Source organism: Cetorhinus maximus, chromosome 16, assembly GCF_964194155.1.
Source record: "Cetorhinus maximus chromosome 16, sCetMax3.hap1.1, whole genome shotgun sequence".
Classification (NCBI taxonomy): domain Eukaryota; kingdom Metazoa; phylum Chordata; class Chondrichthyes; order Lamniformes; family Cetorhinidae; genus Cetorhinus; species Cetorhinus maximus.
The window spans coordinates 79,665,635-79,687,087 of NC_135894.1; the positions used below are offsets into that span (position 1 = coordinate 79,665,635).

Below are 21,453 nucleotides of genomic sequence, written 5' to 3' on the forward strand. Positions count from 1 at the left end.
GGTGAGGTGGGGGACATTGGTAAAGCCAGGGGTCTAAGGGAAGTGGATGCTGGCCCAACTGGATGCTGGGAGTACTTTGTCTCTTTCTTTCAGGTGCAAAGAAACGCAAGCTCCAACAACTCAACACCAACGCCCATCCAGGACCCTCCACCCCTGCCCATCCCTCTGTCCCCATCCCGTCTTCCAATCCCAACCCCAGCCATGTATTCACCATACCCCCTGACCTTCCCCTCTCTGATGCTGAACGTTCAGTGCTCAGCAAAGGATGCAGTTTCATACCCTTACACCGTCATCTCAATGAAATTCGGGCTCAGCACAATGCTGAACTCTTCTCCCGCCGCCTTCATCTCCGTGCTCACTTCTTTGGGCAGGAGTCCTCTCCCCGTTCAACACCTTCAATATTCTCCCTCCACCTGGACCCCTCCTTCTGGATTCTTACCTTCTTTTGATCTTTTCATTGAGAACTGTTGGTGTGACATCAGTCATCTCAAATTCTCTGCTCCTGTCACCCACTCTAACCTGTCTCTCTCTGAACTTGCTGCACTCCGTTCTCTCAGGTCCAACCCTGACATTGTCATCAAACCTGCTAACAAGGGTGGTGCTGTTGTTGTCTGGCACACTGACCTCTACCTCGCAGAGGCTGAGCGTCAACTCGCAGACACTTCCTCCTACCCCCCCCTGGACCATGACCCCACCACTGAACATCAAGCCATTGTTTCCAGGACTGTTACTGACCTCATCTCCTCTGGAGATTTTCCTTCCACAGCTTCCAACCTCATAGTCTCCCAACCTCAGACGGCCCGTTTCTACCTCCTACCCAAAATCCACAAACAGGACTGTCCCAGCAGACCGATCGTGTCAGCCTGTTCCTGCCCCACTATCTTGACTCCATTCTCTCTCCTTTTGTGCAGTCCCTTCCCACCTACATCCGTGATTCCTGACGCCCTACATCATATCAACAATTTCCAGTTCCCTGGCCCCAACCGCCTCCTCTTCACCACGGACGTCCAATCCTTCTACACCTCCATCCCCCACCGGGATGTTCTGAGGGCTCTCCGCTTCTTCCTTGAACAGAGGCCTGAACAATCCCCATCCACCACTACTCTGCTCCATCTGGCTGAACTTGTTCTCTCACTGAACAATTTCTCCTTAAACTCTTCTCACTTCCTCCAAATAAAAGGTGTGGCTATGGGTACCCACATGGACCCCAGTTATGCCTGTCTCTTTATGGGATATGTGGAACATTCCTTATTCCAGTCCTACTCCGGCCCCGTCCCACAACTCTTTCTCCGGCACATCGATGATTGCTTCGGTGTTGCTTCATGCTCTCGTCTGGACCTGGAAAAATTTTGCTTCCAATTTCCACCTCTCCATCATTTTCACATGGTCCATCTGTGACACTTTCCTTCCCTTCCTTGACCTTTCTGTCTCAATTTCTGGTGATAGACTGTCTACCAATATTCATTACAATCCTACCAACTCCCACAGCTACCTCGACTACAGCTCCTCACACCCCGCTTCCCGTAAGGACTCCATCCCATTCTCTCAGTTCCTTCACCTCCGTCGCATCTGTTCTGATGATGCCACTTTCAAAAACAGTTCCTCTGACATGTCTTCCTTCTTCCTTAACCGAGATTTTCCACCCATGGTGGTTGACAGGGCCCTCAACCGTGTCCGGCCCATCTCCCGCACATCCACCCTCACACATTCCTCTCCCTCCCAGAACCATGATAGGGTCCCCCTTGTCCTCACTTATCACCCCACCAGCCTCCGCATTCAAAGAATCATCCTCCGCCATTTCCACCAACTCCAGCATGATGCCACCACCAAACATATCTTCCCTTCACCCCCCTGGCGGCATTCCGCAGGGATCGTTCCTTCTGGGACACCATGGTCCACTCCTCCATCACCCCTACACCTCAACCCCCTCCCACGGCACCTTCCCATGCAACTGCAGAAGGTGCAACACCTGGCCCTTTACTTCCCCTCTCCTCACCGTCCAAGGGCCCAAATACTCCTTTCAAGTGAAGCAGCATTTCACTTGCACTTCCCTCAATTTAGTCTACTGTAATCGCTGCTCCCAATGCGGTTTCCTCTACATTGGAGACCAAACGCAGACTGGGTGACCGCTTTGCGGAACACCTTCAGTCTGTCCGCAAGCATGACCCAGACCTCCCTGTCACTTGCCATTTCAACACTCCACCCTGCTCTCATGCCCACATGTCCGCCCTTGGCCTGCTGCAATGTTCCAGTGAAGCTCAACGCAAACTGGAGGAACAGCACCTCATCTTCCGACTAAGCACTTTACAGCCTTCCGGACTGAATAGTGAGTTCAACAATTTTAGATCATGAACTCTCTCCTCCATCCCCACCCCCTTTCCGATCCCCCTTTTTTCCAATAATTTATATAGATTTTTCTTTTCCCACCTATTTCCATTATTTTTAAATGTATTTTCATCCATTGTTTTATCTCTACCTTTTAGCCTATTTCGATCCCTTCCCCCCACCCCACCCCCACTAGGGCTATCTGTACCTTGCTCGTCCTGCTTTCTACCCTTAATGTCACCTATTAGCACATTCATTAGATAATATCACCACCATCAACACCTCTTTGTCCTTTTGTCTATGACATCTTTTGGCAATCTCCACCTATCACTGGCCCTCTATCCAGCTCTACTTGTCCCACCCCCCCTTAAACCAGCTTATATTTCACCTCTCTTCTATTTTTCCTTAGTTCTGTTGAAGAGTCATGTGGACTTGAAACATTAACTGTGTTCCTCTCCACAGATGCTGTCAGACCTGCTGAGTTTTTCCAGGCATTTTTATTTTTATTTTTGTTTTGGATGCTGGGAGTGCTTGTCCAACTAAAAAACTAAGTCCCTTGCATCATTCCACATATAATATGCTTGAGTCTGCGACCTCAACCCCACCGACACTTTGTGTGCTGCTCCCCACAATACAAACACATACCTCTCCCCAACTCCCCTTCCCCAGACACTCATTCAGCAGCCCCTCTTCCCAAAACCCCTCCCCAAGCATACAGCAGCCCCTCTCCCCCAACCCCCTTCCCCAAATACTCAGCAGCCCCTCTTCTCAACACCCTCCCCCCACTCACTCACTCAGCAGTAGCCTCTCTCCCATCCCCCGGGCCTCCCAGACCCCCACCCAAGCCTCAGGCTGCAGACCTCTGTCGAGACTCAGGCTCCGATTCCACCCCCCCCGCCTCCACCCCAGGCCTGCTGAACTCCGTGGAGACTGCTCTCTCCCCCTCCCTGGGCCTGTCAAACCCAGACCCCCCCCCACCCCGACAAGATTCAGGATTTCCTCTTCCATTGCTCTCCCCACTGTACCCCACCCCTACCCCGCTGAACTCCACAGCTCCACCAAGCTTTAGAAACTTAACTTTCTTTCAGAGTGCTGCTTGAGTGAGCCCATGGCTCCAGACCTCCCCGTTGCTGAGTGGGCTGGCGGAAGCATATGTTCAGGAGCATAGGGCGCGTGCACAAGCACCGAAGATATAAGTGCAGTGGCAAGGGGAGACTCCCCAGCAATCTCCCAGTTGCTGCCCAAGGAATATGGGACAAATAGCTTCCTGCATTAAGTTCCGCCAACGGAGACAGAGAGCTGTTGGGCTCATTTTGCTTTTCCAACAGATCTCAGAATTTCCCAAATATTGTGTCAAACATCACAGTGTTAACTTCAGTATATAGTTTGATTGCATCTTTTTGTTTTCCTTTACTGTTACTGTGCAGTATAGGAACCATATGACATGGCCTCCTGTAATATGGTGAACTCAGCTAGTTATTAATATTACTTATTATTTGGACTTATGCAACATTACGTATAAAATAATTAATTTCTGAACTTTCAAGATCTGTCAGAAATTCTTCTCAGTTACAAGTCTCCTGTACAGTTGCTTCCAGTATTAATTTATAATACTGAACCATCTCCCCAGTTTTCCACAGAAAATGTTCCAGGCCTTCCACAGTACTCGTAAGTGGATTCCATCAATCTGAAACTGCTACATTCAAATCTCCAGTTATAAAGGGAGCAGTAGGTAGGGCTGTCTCTTCTCTCTGGATTCGCAGTTTTTAATGAGTTGTTTAACATGGGGGCAATTGGAACCCAATATTCAGGCTTTCCAAAACTTTAGCACTGAAAGGTGTTCTCTCCCAGCTTGCCTCGAAATAAGCACAGTCCCCTTCAAACTAGAACTCTTCAGTGACTGTATTATCTCCTCTGTAAAAGAACACAAAAATGTTTTTAGTATTAAAAAGGAAGCATTTCTGCTACATAAATGAATAATTAAAGACATTGCATTTGAAAGTGAGAAACATTTAAATAAATTTTCTAATACCTTTTTCGTGTGTCATTAAGAAATACAGACATAGAGATGTAACAGTAAATTGAAAAAGCTTTCCATTAAAAATTATATTTCTTTGCTATTTCCATCACTTAATTCTTCCACAGTTAGAAATGCACATTTCTATAGCGTCATTATGACTAGGTAAAGATTATCTCAACATTCTTCCTAAGCATGTATTAATTACAATGGACTGGACTGAAGCTGAAACTAAAGAGTATTACTATCAGCACGCCTTTTAAGCATCAAATATGTGCATTGCCAATGGCTCAGCTTATTAAAGGAGTAACTGAACCAAACGGGTCAATGGGTTTCATTCCTAGTTTTGTGCTGAGTTCACTGATCTCCAGCAAAGTAGAGCCAGAACATTAAGGCTTGCAATTAATTCCCTCCCATTGATACAATAGCAGTGAAGCAAGAATACCACCCATCATTATCACATACCTTATTCCAGCTAATAAAGAAATTTGAAACTAGGAAGTGAGTCAGGCCGGATTTAGGATTTGATTCCCTAACCATAAATAATTAATGCTAAAATTCAAAAATAAATTTCAGGTCAAATGCTCATTTATTAAATTTACAGGAAAAACATGTACACCTCAGGTAGTGCAATACTGCAGCACAATGAAGCATTTAATTATTGTGTTTTCCCCCACCTACCCCATCCCCAACACTGTCCCACCAATTCAATTTTCAGCTACAGTGCTGGAGGAAACCTTCCACTGAGGAAGCAGAATAACTGTGAGCCAACTAATGCATATCTCCTGATTGCTAACTTTTGATTAGCTAAAGCAGAATCTGGGTGTTGTCAGCTCAGCAGTCCTCTCAAAAACAGGAGGTGTATGACCAGATCTGAATAGATACTCCATATAAACTTAAGAATCTTACAGTCTCATCACTCGTTCTGTTGATTACACGAATATATGTTTCAAGGGAGTGTTAATGCTATTCTAAAAACTGGCTTGGACTTACTGGACCCAATGAGAGGAAGCTAAATCCATTGATAACATCTTAACTGCTTTAGCTAGCTCAACTGGAACTCCTCCTAGCCAACTCTCTGTTGTGGTTATCAGTATCACTACCATAAACACAAGCAAACAAAAAGAATTCAAATATGTACCCTTTTCTCCCCTTCTTTAGAACCTCCCTTTGTAGCAAACATAATTTTCTGCTCGAGATGACAAGCAGATCATTAATCTTCATCTGATCGCTAATAACTTGATGAGAATTATCAAGAGTGAAATGCTTTTTAGTTTTTTTTTCTCCACTAGATTCCTTCCACCAAAGCCCATGGCATTTTCTCGCTATCAACTGATTGACGTTTAAAAACTACTGTTCAAGAATAAAAAACACATATCCACTCCCCATTCTGTTGAAAAGAGACTAAAGAAGACTGACACAATCACTGACCTAAGAGACTTAATATGCCGAGAACCTTTCCCCACCTTTGCTTTCTACAAGTGCCTAGCTATTATTAACATGGAATCACATCCTCTCACCTGGGTTATTTTCTCGAATTGTAACCAGGTAAAATAATCCCTGACTGGACAAGAGGGCTGAGACCTGAGGAAACAGCCGATCCATGACCTCGCGACCTCTTTCACCACCAGCCCAAGATGCCTCTATGCCATGGCCACCTACCTGAGGGAAAAAAATAGCACCATTCACCATAGAGCGTCAAAAGCATTTTCCTTTCCCTTCTGCAAGTGACCCGAAACTCATCAACTACTCAAATATTTATGCCTGGTAATGGAAGCATGACATTTTCAATGGCTTTGGTGGCCCCAAACAGTTATCAAAGAAGGGTACAGATACAGAAAGGAAATGCTTACGACAAAAGCATTCAAGCCAGATACAGAACCAAGTACATCCCGATCTTTTAATATCAACAGCATTATATGATGGCTCCAAAAGACTTTTTTGGTGCTGGCCTCAAATGACAGCACTTGCCCTTAGGTTGATGCAGATATTTTCAACTCTACTTTGCCAGCACCTATGGGAGAATGGTTGAAGGAGGTGAGTCCTTTCTCACCGCCTCCTGTGAATAACATTCTCTTATGCCACTGTTGCACCAAGATCAACATTCAGGACCAGGATACTGTTTGCTTTAATGGCAGCTAGACAGAGACTGACACATTGTACTAGTGGTTATTTTAACTGCTAGGAGATCAAACATGATTTAATACACATTACCACATCTGAGAAATTCTCTTCGGTTAGGAACTGTTTTTGAATATTTCTGGAAATTGACTACTTCAGATCTTTTGAGCGAATTATCACAGTTATGGCGCCCTAGCATCAGCACAGCTTGGGCACTGGAACAATGTTGCACAAAAACAGTCAGTCTGTATTTAGAAAGTTAAATTGTTAAGCTTATAATCACGAACATATACTCACTTCTTCTGAGGGAGTAACCACATAGGGTGGGTTAAATATTAATACATCAACTTGATTTTGTAATCGCGGCATTAATCCTGTGACCTGTTTATAGGAAAATACAAATTAAAAGCAATTCAGTTAATTTTGTGAAAGTTTGCACAAGGAACAGAGACAAGCCATGAGGTCAACTTTTCAGTTTGTTACTTAATTTGATGATTAAATTCATTTTCAGGGGTTTTCTGTCCATTCTTAATTGGAATGCATCTCTGACAAGGGTGGAACTTTTATTCAACCCAGAGATGCTCTCTATTCCCAAATGTAATGCTGGCCTCACAGTCACTTACATACAAGAGATGGACTTCCCAGACTCACAAGAGGCCAGGGAGCATCAGCAACCCTACAGCAGCAGTGGAAGGTGGCGGGGAGAGCATGTCAAAAAAAGTCTTGAGGGAGTTTCTTTTATTTCGCTGATGGGGCCCTTTGCAGAACAATTTCCCGCAACTGGCCACCAGGAATGCAGTGGTGATGATGTGGGTAGCTTAGGATGGTTTGGTTGGTTAGGGTCGTTGGGTTTCGAGAAAGAGATGAAAAGATCAAACCTTAGGCCATTACCTCTACAAGGTCTCTTTAGATCATGCACTGTCCCAATGAAAAACCTCTTTCAAATGGACAAGAGTACCCTCTGGGCTACACACTAACATAATTCACCCTCATACTTTTTCTCCATTGCTGCATGAAAGCATTTGGCCTTCTGTGCCATCCTCCATTAACCTATGGCCAAAATCAGGAAGTTAACAATTAGTGTGCAGAAACTAGTGGCACCAATGCATTGCACCACAAAAAGACTGCAAAGATTGATTAATGTTGTTAATGTGAATTACGTAATGGAACAAGGAGGAGAAGTCAGAAAAGGGAGGAAGGAAAAAAAACTTTATATTTAAAGAGCACGTTAAAATTTCTCTCAAACATCTCAACATTCAGTGAATTGCTTTCAGAGTGCAGTAACTGTTAAGTAGGCAACTGCATCAGTCATGTTGCCATTGATATTTCTATGGGACCGGGTTAATGACAAGCAAACGGTGCTACAAACAGAATGTTATTGACAAACAGCACTGAATAGTCCCAGAATTAAAATGCTTGAGAAGATGATTTTTAGGTTGTCTGGAACTCATGACTCACCAGGTCAGTAATGATTGGCTGGATGTTCACTCCATTACATCTTGCACTTTCCACTGAGCAAGCAGCAGCCAAAGGGTTAATATCTGTACAGCTATAAATGAAAAAGACAGTTAAGAAGGCACATATCAGGGTTCAAATCTCACCTTCTTCCATCACTTCTGTCACCAAATGTCTTAGTGGCTATAACTTTGAGTAGCAGTTGTTTATGTCTTTACAAACCCAAATAAAATCTGTAAGAAGTCGTTGAGCAGGATCCCAAAGTGAATGCTAATTTTGCTCCAGAATCAGTCACCAGAAGTAGCCAACACTACATTACATGGAAGGACACACCTCCAAACCCCATTCTCCATCCAATGTTCACCTTCACAACTGCCTCTTCTTGATCATACACAGAAATTGATGCACTGCTGTGCTCATTTTAATTATAGCCACAGGTATTAATTTTTGACATTCATACATTTATCATTCCACAACAAATAATAATCTGCCAGATTACCTACTTACAGATAAACTGAGGTAGGCCCAACAATAGAAGCTAGGAATACAGAAACAACGCCAGATCCTGCTCCAACCTCAAGGCAGATCCTGGGACTAGAAAAATGACACGATTTACATTCTTCCATTGCAATGGGCAGTATTTGAACTCTTAATATATGATCCAGCTTGTTCACAAAATTAGGTTAAATTATATACAACTGTCCGCATACAAAATATATTTCAACTGGTTTGTAAATATATTTCTGTTAAAAATGCAGAACTGGGTATCTGTCAAAATTGCATATCTAATTGTCACAGAGTTCTTAAAACGCTAAAGCTTTACGGATATGATTTGGTCAGTTGTAAGTGTTAATCACTGACAAAAAAATTGTGCATCTCTCTTCCCTGATGTACAATTTAGACGAGAGGCCTGAAATCTGTAGCTCTGGAGCTACATATGGCTAAATAAGGACTCACCTCCGGTTCTCAGCCTTGATCGAACAAACCCATTTTGATCGCAATTAAATGGCTTGTTTCGTTTTATTCAACTTTTGTGAGAAAGTATCACTCAATTAACAACTCTTTTGTAAAAGCTTTTAAAATGTGTTTATCCTGTTTTTCAATATTATTGGGATTTGAGTAACAGCTCTTAAGATAATGCATTTTTGGCTAAATTTTAAAAATGGTTCTTCTTGTTATTCAGGTTAGTAACTCCTGGTTTTAACTCAGACAAGAACAGTGGTTGCTTGCATGAGAAATCTGGCTGCCACTCTACCCATGAAAGCTTACTGTGGGGAAAGGCAGCATCTTCAAAAGAAAATGAGAGAGATGTAAGCGTAAAGAGAAAACAGCTGCCCTGTGATCAACATCGAATTTTCTCACAGTACTGGAATTGTTTTTGCTTCATGGCTACAGCCAAGGTGCTTCCATTGTGTGGTCATCTGTATTTAATATTGTATCGGTAGGACAACATTGAAAACATTTTCTAAGATTGTTAGTTACAATAATTATTTTATCTCTTAATGGAATGAGGCTGATAGTGGAAGACTTGTTGTTAAGCCCAGGAATGAGAAGCCTGGTGCTGAGGCTGGGGCCATGCCAGCTCAGGAGAAAAGGGAGAACAGCAGGGATAGATACCATGAAAGCAGAACAGAGCATCAAGGCAGACCAGGGAAGCAGTCTCCAAACTGCTCAAATCATGTTACAAGGCAAGATGGCAGCCCATATGTACAATATATCACATCTGATCGGCCCCTAACAGTTTGGACAAAATCAGTGGACCAATTATAGTGAAAATGTAGTCAGTCACATAGTCCATAAAGACCAATTAGATGGTTGAAAATACATGGGCAGGTGTAAAGAACATAATTTTAAAATTTAGATATAGATCTAAATTCAGATGAAAATGTATTGCTTCATTTTCTAAAACCTTCTATCTCAGCACCAGTTAAAACATTGTTACACTAAAGGAACACAAGTCTAGCTTATCAGAACAATACATTATGTGATATAAAATTCCTCTGCTTCCTCTTTCCTCTAAAGTTAAACCATATAATAGGGGTCCGTCCCCACCTGCCGAGCCCTAAATTCCCCCATATCTTTCTTGTTACTCCACCATCACCTCAGAGCTCATATTGTCCATGAAGCTCACCTCCTGCTCCCTTGACCCCAATCCCCTGCTAGTTGACATTGTAAATGGTTCCCTCTCCTTAGGTAGTGTCCCCTTTCCTTTCAAAACCCTCTGCTCAAAAACCCATCCTTGCTCCCCACCACCATCTCTCCCCACCAACCCTTGCAAACAACTGCCGCATCTTAAATCAGCTATTCTTTGCCATAGTCCTTGCAAGAGTTGTTGCCTCCCAAATCCACGCCCATCTTTCCTGTAACCTCATTTGCATCATTCAAATCAGATTTCACCCCTGGTATTGCATAAAAGTGGCCACAATAAAAGTCTCTAAATGACATCTTCTGCTACTCAGATTGCAGTGCACTATCCTTCTGTGACCTCTCTGTAGCCTATGAGACAGCCAGCTATGCTGTCCTTCTCCAATGCCTCTCCTGTTGTCCAGTCCTACCTATCCAATCATAGCCAGAGGATTTCCAACAATGGCTTCACTTCCCATCTTACACTATTACCTCTGGAGTCCTCCAAGGATGTATCCTGAACCTCTTTCTCTTCATTTGGATGCTGCTCCCCTTGGCAACATCAGCCACAGATCATCAGGCCAGTTTCCACATGTACACAGATACTACCTCTCACAGCTCTACTTCTCGGCCGCCAGTCTTGATCTCCCCACAGCCTCTGTTTTGTCAGGCTACTTGTCCAATATCCATTCTTAGATGAGACGTAGTTTCCCCCAGCTAAACATTGTGAAGACCAAAGCCATGATTTTTGGCTCCTGGATCCTCGACACTGTCTCAGGCTAAAGCAGACTATTTATATTCTTGATATCCTACTGAACCGTGAGCTGAGTTTCTGACCATCTAACATTCCATCAACCACCTACCTCCATCTCCTGTAACATTGCTAGCCTTTATCCCATATTGGCCTATCTGCTGAAACCTCATCCATGCACTGTCGATGAGTATTCCCCAATTTTGTCTTAGCTGGTCTCTAATCTTTTTCCTTCAGCTCATCTAAAAGCTACGCTGCCCATGTCCTATTGTACACCAAGTCCCATTCAACCACCGCCACTATCCTCAATCACCGAGATTGGCTCCAAATACCCCAAGGCCTCAAATTTAAAATTCTACTCCATGCTTTAAATTCCTCTTGTTGGCAAAGGTGTCTTTCTCCGTCTGGGTCCCACACTCTGGAAATCCTAACCCAAGACCTTCCTTAAAACTTTCTAATCAAACTGCTAGTTACCCTCTTCGAATGCAACTTCAACTCAACATCCATTTCCTTCTGATGTCTCTGAGAAGTGCCTATGTTAAATGTGTTATATTAATACACAGTTGTCATTGTGCATAGAAAATAACATATTAGCTGGTTTACCATGAGAAAATGAGCAACCAGAAAGTTATTAATAATCGGTGTATAAAGACAAAACACAATATTGTACTCAAAAAATAGGTAGAAAATATTATGTTCTTGCATATTTCATGTTTTGTTATCCTTCAGCTAATGATGTACCAGAGCTTCCTTATCTCATTCACATCTTTTTCTAAGGCATCCATTAATAGGAAGGTATCCTCTGCTGGATCATACACATCAGTGAATTCTCCACGGCCAACATGGGAACTGAAAGGTGTCGAAAACATCATTCTATTTAAAAGAAAAGGAACAAATTATTCTCTTCTGAATTCATACTTGATTGATGTCACAAGTGATTATATTTATTTCTTACCACTTTGTAGCCTGAAATTAACATCTACACTGTTGAGCATAATACTCAAGGACAAATATAATAACCACCTGATAGAAATGTGGAAAAGAAAGCAATGCTAAGTAATGTACTTAATCTATGCTTTCTTTAATGGTATGTTTTGACTTGTCAAGCAGGCAAACCATCAGGATCCCATATTTCAAAGTACGTGCACTGGAATATACTGATAAAACGCAAACATATTTGAAAAACAAACTTTTGCCACACATTAATATAACACAGCTATTAATATAACAAAAGCCATTTTGCAGATCCAGTTATGTTTTTCAACCATTGATTTCTGGTTCGAGTGCATCCCTAATCTCCACCAAAAAAATATCCTTTATGAATTATTTCCTTGAACTGGAGATTCGCTATGTGGGAGCTCCAGTTTATATGACTACTAAATGATTACCAACATTGCTTGGTGTCAGTGAAGTCCTGGATGAATGACTGCTCTCTTGCTGCAGGAAATACACACTCCAGGCCCATTTCAAAATAAATTCCAAATTTGAAATCTCAATTTTGGTTGATGAATAATAGTATTATTACATCACCCTTTTGGCAGATATAGGTGAATGCCTCTGTTAAAAAAGCAAAGGAAGGAATTTCATTTGAATCCTTTAAGTATTTGAATGCTGGTATTCCATGGCATAATTTCAAGGCTTCATATTTCTTAATAAGAGTCTTAAATAAACTAACAATACAAATCCTAATAATGAGCTTGTATAACTTTTTGTTATGAAAAGTTAATCACTAATTTGTCAAAGCCTAAAACTGGAGTAAAGTTACTGGAGGTGATCAACATGAGGAGCAACAAGAGGACACAACTTGCCCAATACCAAGTTTCTCTGACTCTAGTTCCTTCTGCACTCACTTCTTCATACCACCACTGGCCTTCACGCCTTCAACCATCTAAATCCCACAATTGGGAACTTCATCTCTAAATCCTTCCACCTTCTTTTCCTGCTTTAAGAAATCTCCTCAAACCCATCTCTCTGACCAAGCTGAGTGTCACCCTTCTTCCTAGCAATATCAACTTTTTTTTATGACAGCTGTAAAGTGACATTTTTCTCCCTTTAAGGCCTTTTAAAATCCAAGTTGGATTACACACTCTCCAATATCACAAATCAAAATATTTTACGATCCTGTGTAAAAAAAAAACCTGCCGGGGGTGGGAGATGGAACAGTCCAACACTCAGACTGTCAAGCGTTTTATGTCCTGGCAGCCACAGTGGAAGGCTGGTCTTACTCATAGTCATAGAGTCATAGAGTTTTATAGCACGGAAAGAGACCCTTTGGCCCTTTGTGCCCGTGCCGGTCATCAATCCCCTTTCTACTCTAACCCCATTTTCCAGCATTTGGTCTGTAGCCTTGTATGCTATGGCATTTCAAGTGCTCATCTAAATACTTTTTATATGCTGCTAGGGTTCCTGCCTCTACCACCCCTTAAGGCACTGAGTTCCATATACCCTCCACCCTCTGGGTGAAAAAATTTTTCCTCAAATTCCCTCTAAATCACCTGTCCCTTTCCTTCAATCTATGCCCCCACGAAGGGGAAAAGTTTTTTCCTATTTACCCCATCTACGCCCTTCATAATTTCGTATACCTCAATCAGGTTCCCCCTCAGCCTTCTCTGCTCTAAGGAAAACAACCCCAGCCTATCTAGTCTCTCTTCATAGCTGAAACACTCCAGCCCAGGTAACATCCTAGTGAATCTCCTCTGCACCCTCTCTAGTGCAATCACATCCTTCCTATAGTGGGGCGACCAGAACTGCACACAGTACTCCAGATGCGGCCTAACTAACGTTTTATACAGCTCCATCATAACCTCCCTGCTCTTGTATTCAATGCCTTGATTAATAAAGGCAAGTATCCCACATGCCTTCTTAACCACCTTATCTACTTGTCCTGCTGCCTTCAAGGATCTATGGACATGCACACCAAGGTCCCTCTGATCCTCCGTACTTACGAGGGTCCTACCATTCATCATGTGCTCCCTTTCCTTGTTAGTCCTCCCAAAATGCATCACCTCACACTTATCAGGATTAAATTCCATTTGCCACTGTTCTGCCCATCTGACCAGCACTCCCCCCCACTCCCCGGGTCTATATCGTCCTTAGCCTAAGGCTTCCCTCCTCACTATTTACCATATCACCAATTTTCATGTCATCTGCAAACTTACTGATCAAACATCCCACATTTATGTCTAGTTCATTAGTGTCCACTACAAACAGCAAGGGACCCAGCACCGATCGATGTGATACACCACTGGACACAGGCTTCCAGTCACAAAAACAACATTTGACCATCACCCTCTTCCTCCTGCCTCTAAGCCAATTTTGGATTCAATCTGCTAAATTGCCCTGGATCCCGTAGGCTCTTACTTTCTTGACCAGTCTCCCATGCAAGACCTTGTCAAAAGCCTTACTAAAGTCCACGTAGACGACATCAAATGCGCTACCCTCATATACACACCTAGTCACCTCCTCGAAAAATTCAATCGAATTTGTTAGACATGATCTCCACCTGTCAAAGCCATGCTGACTATCCTTGATTAATCCATGTCTCTCCAAGTAGAGATTAATTCTGTCCCTCAGAATTTTTTCCAAAAGTTTCCCTACCACTGATGTTAGACTCACTGGTCTATAGTTCCCTGGTTTATCCCTACCACCCTTCTTGAATAACGGTACCACATTAGCTGTCCTCCAGTCCTCTGGCACCTCTCCTGTGACCAGAGAGGATTTGATAATTAATGTCAGGGCCCCTGCAATCTCCTCCCTTGTCTCCCACAGCAGCCTGGGAAATATTTCATCTGGGCCTGAGGATTTATCCACTTTTAAGCCCACTAAAACCGCTAATACCTCCTCCCTCTCAATGTAATTTGTTCAAGTATATCACAGTCCCCCTCCCTTATTTCTATACTTACATCGTCCTTCTCTATAGCGAATACAGATGCAAAGTACTCATTTAAAACCTCATCTGCGTCTTCCGGGTCCTCACACAGATTGCCACTTTGGTTCCTAATGGGCCCTATCTTCTCCTGGTTATCCTCTTGCCCCTAATATACACATAAAGTGACTTTGGATTTTCCTTTACTTTACCCGTAGGGTTTTTTCGTTCCCCCCACTTTGCTCTCCTAATTTCTTTTTTAAGTAACCCCCTTCAATTTCAACACTCCTTGGTATCTACCATAAGCTTCCCTTTTTCCCCCTTATCCAATCCTGTACATTCCTCGACATCCAGGGTTCTCTGGACTTGTTGGTCCCATCCTTCACCTTTACAGGCACATGTTAATCCTGCATTCTCACTATTTCCTTTTTGAATGACTCACACTGCTCTGATGTAGATTTTCCTACCAGTAGTTGCTCCCAGTCCACTTTGGCCAGACCTGTCTTATCATATTAAAATCGGCCTTCCCCCAAATCAGAACCTTTATTTCCAGTCCATTTATGCCCTTTTCCATAACTGCCTTAAATCTTACTGAGTTATGTTCATTATCGCCGAAATGCTCCCCCACTGACATTTCTACCACTTGTCTGGCTTCGTTCCCTAAAATTAGGTCTCTTGTAGGACTTTCTATGTGCTGGCTTAAAAAGCTCTCCTGGATACATTTTAAGAATTTCACTCCCTCTAACCCTTTCACACTTTGTCTAGCCGAGTTAATATTGGGGAATATTGAAATCCCCGACTATTATTACCCTATTATTTTTACACTTCTCTGAGATTTGCCCACATATCTGCCCTTCTATCTCTCCCTGACTGTTTGGGGGTCAATAGTACACTCACAGCATTGTGATCACCCCCTTTTGTTTTTAAGTTCTAGCCATATGGCCTCATTTGAGGAACATTCTAAGATACCATCCCTCCTGTTTGCAGTAATTGACTCCTTGATCAATATTGCATCCCCACCTCCTCTTTTACAACCCCATCCATCCATCCACCTCCATCTCACCTGAAGATTCTATACTCCAGAATATTGAGCTGCCAGTCCTGCCCCTCCCTCAACCATGATATCATATCCCCATGTGTTAATCAACACCTTCAACTCATCTGCCTTACTCTCAAGACTCCTTGCATGAAAATAAATGCCATCCAGCCTTGCTATGCTCCTTTGTATCTCAAGTTGACTATAAACACTCTGCCTTCCAGACTGACTTGGTTTTTCTTCTATACTTGTCTGTGCATCATCTCCTACTATACCTCTACTCTGTATCCCATCCCCCTGCCAAATTAGTTGTCACTCTGTTGACACTTCCTGAAAAGCCAGAGAGAACACAAACAAACTCCAGGACTGCACCTGCCACATTGTCCAGGCATGGGTGGTATGGTGAGAAGTGGTCCTGAGTAGCTTAAAAACTGCAGCTCAGGATTCACACACTCCGCTCTGACTAATCAAAGGAACAAAGAGGAAGAGATCATTTGCAGTGTGGTTGAGTTTAGATCACTCGGTTTCAAATGTGCTGCGAGCACATGGCTTCTGCGCTCATACTAATAAACCATTTTATGCAATGACAGCACAGTTTTCCTTTGGGCAGCCAATGCTGCCTTTGGCAGGTAGGGAATTGCTTTCCCATCGGCCTGAGTTACTAATTGCAGAAGGTTTCCTTGAAACTAACTGGGTCAGACACGACCGACCCGACCTGACCCGGCCCGGCCCAGCCCAGAAACGCCGGGGCTTTGCTGAGATGAACACCGATTGAAATCCACCAAGACTGGGCGACACAGCCACTGGCAGCTGCTGACAGGACTCTGATACCTCAGCACAGAGAGCGGCGGCCCCGCTGTGGCGCATTCCAAGCCGGGACAATCCCTCGGACGCAGACCGCCTCTCCATCCGAAACGTCACTGGCGGTCTACAGCGCAGGCGCAAAGACCACGGTTGCCCCTCGCAACCGCCTCGAGCGCGAATCCTGCGGTTACCCTGGGCACGGCCCCGAGCCCCAGAATCCCGAAGTGACTGAGGAAGTCGAAGAATAAACTGCGCATGCGTTTGGTGCCTTGGCTGCGCGTGCGCTGTCAGCTAATGCGTGTCACATCCCTGAACGGTCCAGCAGCTTTGAGATCTTACAGCAACTTTTTTTGTTCCATTTGTACAACAAGCAGCTTTCTCCATTTATTTGTCTCGTTTATGTTTCAGCTTGTGTCACTTGATCACATTTATGTCTTTGGTGTAAATACTGATGAAATGCCTCAGAGATATGTATTTACTTGATTGCCACCACATCCACAAACATTCACCCCCTCCACCACCGACACACATTAGCAGCATTGTGTACCATTTACAAGATTCTTCTTATCGTGTCCACGGACAGTCTATACATGGCCCAGCCAGAACTGGACACATTTTTGCACCTTGTTGTTGAATTCGGCAAGATCTGCAACAGTGCAGGGTTCCTCTAGCGATAGACATTGCAGGAGATGTTGCTACAAGATGCACTGCAGGAATTCACCAAGACTCCTTGGACAGCACCTTCCAAATCCACAACCACTACTATTTAGAAGGACAAGGGCAGTAGATTGATGGGAACACCTTGACCTGGAAGTTCCCCTCCAAGTCACTCACCATCCTGACTTGGAAATGTATCTCCATTCCTTCACTGTCACTAGATCAAAATCCAGGATCTCCCTCCCTAACAGCGCTGTGGGTGTACCTACACCACATGGACTGCAGCGGTTCAAGAAGGCAGCTCACCACCCCCTTCTCAAGGGTCATTAGGGATGGGCAATAAATGCTGGCCTAGCCAGTGAAGCCCACATCCCATGAATGAATTAAAAAATGCTGCTAATAAAAACAAAAAGCTAAAAGCTACTGCGGATGCTGGAAATCCAAAACAAAAACAGAATTACCTGGAAAAACTCAGCAGGTCTGGCAGCATCGGCGCCGCCGATGCTGCCAGACCTGCTGAGTTTTTCCAGGTAATTCTGTTTTTGTGTTGTAAAAAATGCTGCTACCTGGTGACTGAAAATGCCACACTGATAGTTCGTTAATTGTGAAGAGCTCTGATGAACAGGTCCCTAGTTTGGAATTGGGATTGTCAACATAAGGGCAATGTCAGCAGTAAGAATGGGATAGATTTATGATGGCAAAAAGCCATCAAAGTGCATCAAAAACATAAAACTGTGTTCATTATTCAGTGTGTGAGGTGACCTGCATTTTATATTTGAAACGGGAACCGGGTAAATGGAACGAAATGTGGATCACAAGAGTTTATTGAGACGATCGCAGTCTGCTCAGTCGGTTCACTTGGTTTTCTCTGCGTTCAGCATTCAGCCGGAACGACACGGAGGGAATATCTGCTCCTCACCCGGAATGTAAACGGGGACGGACACTTCCGCTTGTGGTACTGCCATGTGGGGGCCCTCTTTAAATGTCAGATGAGAAGTTAGAAAGGCGGCTTTTTATCTTCATCGCAGATTACTAGACAAACATGGCGAAGAAACGGACGAGAAGTGATTCCGACACGCACGCAACCGAGAGTAAGACGGCCAAGACTGTGGAAATGGAGTTCACAGGGACTCAGTTTAAAAGCATGTTACAAAACCCTGAGAGTGTGGAGAAAGGTGAGAGCAGCAACTGCTCAACTAATGGGCAACGGTGAAGAATCAAATCTTTTTTGACTTTAAATGCTGAAAGGTTACAAGATATTACAAAAAATGGAATGCACTTAACTTACTGTCTTCGGAGCTGGTAACTTCTAAAAATGGTTCATTCTATTGCTGAGCTGAGACCTTCAGTTGTGCAAGACACAAGGTGAAGGGAGAAAACCTTGACATCCACCAATTTGTCAACAGTAGTGGTGCCAGGTCACTGAGGGGCTCATTATTGCTGAAGGAAACGGTAGAACAACTTGGGCAATGTTAATTTGAAAAGAAACTGAAATGTTTAGGAAAAAAGAGTTATTTATGAATATGCGAAACACTTAAGAGAAAACATAAATACAATGATATAATTAATCTCTAGCTCTGTGATACGAGGGAATTGAAGAGCAGGTTAATTGATTCTATTTGTGGTCTTGTCTTTCAGACCACCTGGCTGAATCTGCTTTGGCGCAATACAGCCTACTGTCCAGTAGTTCTTAAGGAAATTTCACGGTTAAGGCTGCAAAATGGCCTTGTCATAGAATCACAGACTGCTTACAGTGCAGAAGAAGGCCAGTTGGCCCGTTGAGTGTATTTCGGCTGCAAATCAGCTAGTCCCACTCCCAAACTCCTTCACAGTTGCCCCGTAAAATTTTCCCTCGTTTATCCAATTCTCTTTTGAAGGCATGATTGAATCTGCCCTCCACCACACACACAGGCAGTACATTCTGCCTCCATCATACTCACAGGTAGTGCATTCCAGGTCCTAGCAGCTCATTGCATTAAAAAAAAAGGCTTTTTCTCATGTCATCATATTCTCCTAGGTTTTATTAATAGGGGCATTGAGTACAAGATCCTGAGGGGTATGGACGGTAAATAATGAGAAACTGTTCCCACTCAAGCATACATCACAAACTAGAGGGCTTGGATTGAAAATAATGGGTAAAAGAAGCATAAGTGATCTGAGGAGAATTTTTTTTACACAGAGGGTGGTTGGAGTCTGGAACAAACTTCCTGAAAGGGTGGTGGAGGCAGTTTCGATCGAGGTATTCAAAACGGAATTGTATTGCTATCTGAAAAGAAAGAATGCGCAAGGTTACAGGGGTAAGGCAGGGGAAAGAAATTAGGTAGATTGCTCTTTCAGCGAGCCAATGCAGATTCGAAGGGCCGAATGGCCTCCTCCTGCACTCTAAAGATTCTTTGATCTTTGATTCTTTTAGCAATCGCTTTAAATTGGAGTCCTCTGATTTTTGACACTTGCGCCTGTGGGAACAATTTCTACCTATTCCGTGCAAATCCCTCGTGATTTTGAACACATCTGTCAAATCTCCTCTCAACATTCTCCTCTCTAGGGAGAACAGCCTCAGCTTCTCCAATCTATCCACATAATTGAAGTCCTGCATCCCTGGAGCCATTCTCATAAATCTTTTCTTCACTCTCTCTGAAGCTTTTGCATCCTTCCTGAAGTATGGTACCCAGAGTTGGACAAAATACTCCAGTTGAGGTTAAACCAGTGTTTTATAAAGGTTCATCATCATTCCCTTTTTGTATTTCTAGCCTCTATTTATAAAGCCCATGATCCCAGGTGCTCTTTTTAACCACTTTCTCAACCTGCCTTGTCACCTTCAATGATTTGTGTACGTATATCACCTGTTGTCCCGTTCCGGCATTCCCTTTAGAGTTCTGCCCTTCATATTGCCTCTCCTCAATCTTCCTATCAAAACATGTCACTTTATAGTCGTTAAATTTAATCTGCCACCTGTCTGCTCATTCCACCAGCTTATCAATGTCCTCTTGAAGTCTATTGCAATCCTCCTCACAGTTTACCATACTTCCAAGTTTTATGTCATCTTCAAATTTTGAAATTGAGCCCCATACACCCAACACTAAGCCATTCATCTATATCAAGAAGAGAAGTGGTTCTCCAAGAAACAACCATTTACCACTACTCTTTCCTGTCATTCGGCCAATGTCATGTCGCCACTGTCCCTTATGTTTCATGCGTTTCAACTTTGCCAGCAAGCCTATTATGTGACACTTTATTATATGCTTTGTGGAAGTCCATATACACCACATCAACTGCATCACACTCATCCAACCCTCTCTGTTACCCCATCCTTAAGTCTTTGTTTTTGTCCCCTATTGCGCCTGCGATATCTCCATTATTTCAGGGGTCAAGCACATAAATATTAGATTTTGCCACTGAGCCTCAGCTCCCAACAGCTCCACTCCACTAATGCCAAGACAAGAGGTGCTGGGTGTTGAGATTAAACTGGCCGCAGAAATGTCGTGAAGCTGGCTGTTACCAATGGTACCGCTGCTTTTTAAAAAAATAATAAATTAGGAGGGAGGAAATGTGCAGTGAACCATAATTTGAAAGTATTTCTGCCATTTTATAGGGACTTTGGTCAGGATAAAACATTTAGGAAGACTTTTATAGACAGCTGTCCAGTTGTAGGTTATGTGGATAAGGCAGGGGAGTGGAACTAGGTGGAATGCTCTTTCAGAGAACTAATGCAGACTCGATGGGCCGAATGGCTTCCTGCGCTGTAAAGATGCTGTGATACTGTGTAGGAATCTGTTAATTTGATAGGTATTCAAACCAGAACTAGATGATCGTGTCTGAAATTAAAAATAAAATACTATAAGTACATAATTGGTTTCTCGAGCCCTGAACAAAATAAAAGCCTGTTCCCGAAACTTAAGCTTTGTCAGCACTATTGAGGAAGCATTGGCACCTAAAAGACGTGCTCTGCATTTCCATCATTTCCTGTTTGTATTCCTGATTTCTAACATTTGTAATTTTTGCATTTTATGTGAACAATGAGTTTGGGTAATATATTGTAACATTAAAACTCCATGTATTTATTTTTTGCAGGTTTAGTAACCTTCATTTCCATAGCCAAGAAATTGCCTTGCCCTGAATTGTATGATGTTGTGGATGGATACATAAAAATTTCAGCTGAATGTGCAGAAATCTTTAAGCTTCTTGATGGAGGGAGTCGGCCAGAAAATAAGGTAAATATCGTTGATGTTTAATGTGAGATATAATGTTTTAATTGCATACTTGCTGCAGTCAATTTACACTTTTCAGTCTTGTCACTA

General features: G+C 43.1%; 2 protein-coding genes across 7 annotated transcripts in view; one reads left to right on the plus strand and one right to left on the minus strand.

The window, feature by feature from the left end:
• Window positions 1-3,689: 3,689 nt before the first annotated feature.
• Window positions 3,690-16,766, minus strand: hemk2 (HemK methyltransferase 2, ETF1 glutamine and histone H4 lysine). Of its 5 annotated transcripts, none has more exons than XM_078560159.1 (7): window positions 16,067-16,419; window positions 11,535-11,666; window positions 8,426-8,512; window positions 7,922-8,012; window positions 6,757-6,844; window positions 5,863-6,000; window positions 3,690-4,239 (listed from the first exon to the last, which is right to left on the minus strand). In XM_078560159.1, exons 1-7 carry the CDS (start codon window positions 16,084-16,086, stop codon window positions 4,133-4,135), a joined length of 663 nt encoding a protein of 220 aa, XP_078416285.1. In that variant the 5' UTR covers window positions 16,087-16,419; the 3' UTR covers window positions 3,690-4,132. The 5 variants fall into 5 exon arrangements, with proteins under 5 accessions (XP_078416285.1, XP_078416286.1, XP_078416284.1 ...); XM_078560160.1 differs by lacking the exon at window positions 16,067-16,419 and adding an exon at window positions 16,526-16,766 and having other exon boundaries at window positions 4,071-4,239; window positions 5,863-6,004; window positions 6,761-6,844; XM_078560158.1 differs by having other exon boundaries at window positions 4,071-4,239; window positions 5,863-6,004; window positions 6,761-6,844; window positions 16,067-16,407.
• A 1,315-nt stretch (window positions 16,767-18,081) lies between these two features.
• urb1 (URB1 ribosome biogenesis homolog) overlaps window positions 18,082-21,453 on the plus strand; it is a 104,199-nt gene continuing 100,827 nt past the window's right edge. For both annotated transcript variants that reach the window (XM_078560178.1, XM_078560179.1), the window contains exons 1-2: window positions 18,082-18,330; window positions 21,227-21,366. In XM_078560178.1, coding sequence (XP_078416304.1) covers window positions 18,198-18,330; window positions 21,227-21,366 — 273 coding nt within the window. In that variant the 5' untranslated portion in view covers window positions 18,082-18,197. The remainder of the gene's footprint in view (window positions 18,331-21,226; window positions 21,367-21,453) is intronic.

Excerpts from the sequence above, each read along its gene's own strand:
- hemk2 (XM_078560159.1), bottom strand. The coding sequence starts at position 16,086 with ATGCCTGGACAATGTGGCAG. Across the intron at positions 8,013-8,425 it reads GGGCCTACCTCAGTTTATCT|CTGTACAGATATTAACCCTT; the intron begins GTAAGTAGGTAA and ends TTTCATTTATAG. Across the intron at positions 6,001-6,756 it reads TACTCCCTCAGAAGAAGTGA|GTGGCCATGGCATAGAGGCA; the intron begins GTATATGTTCGT and ends TCCCTCAGGTAG.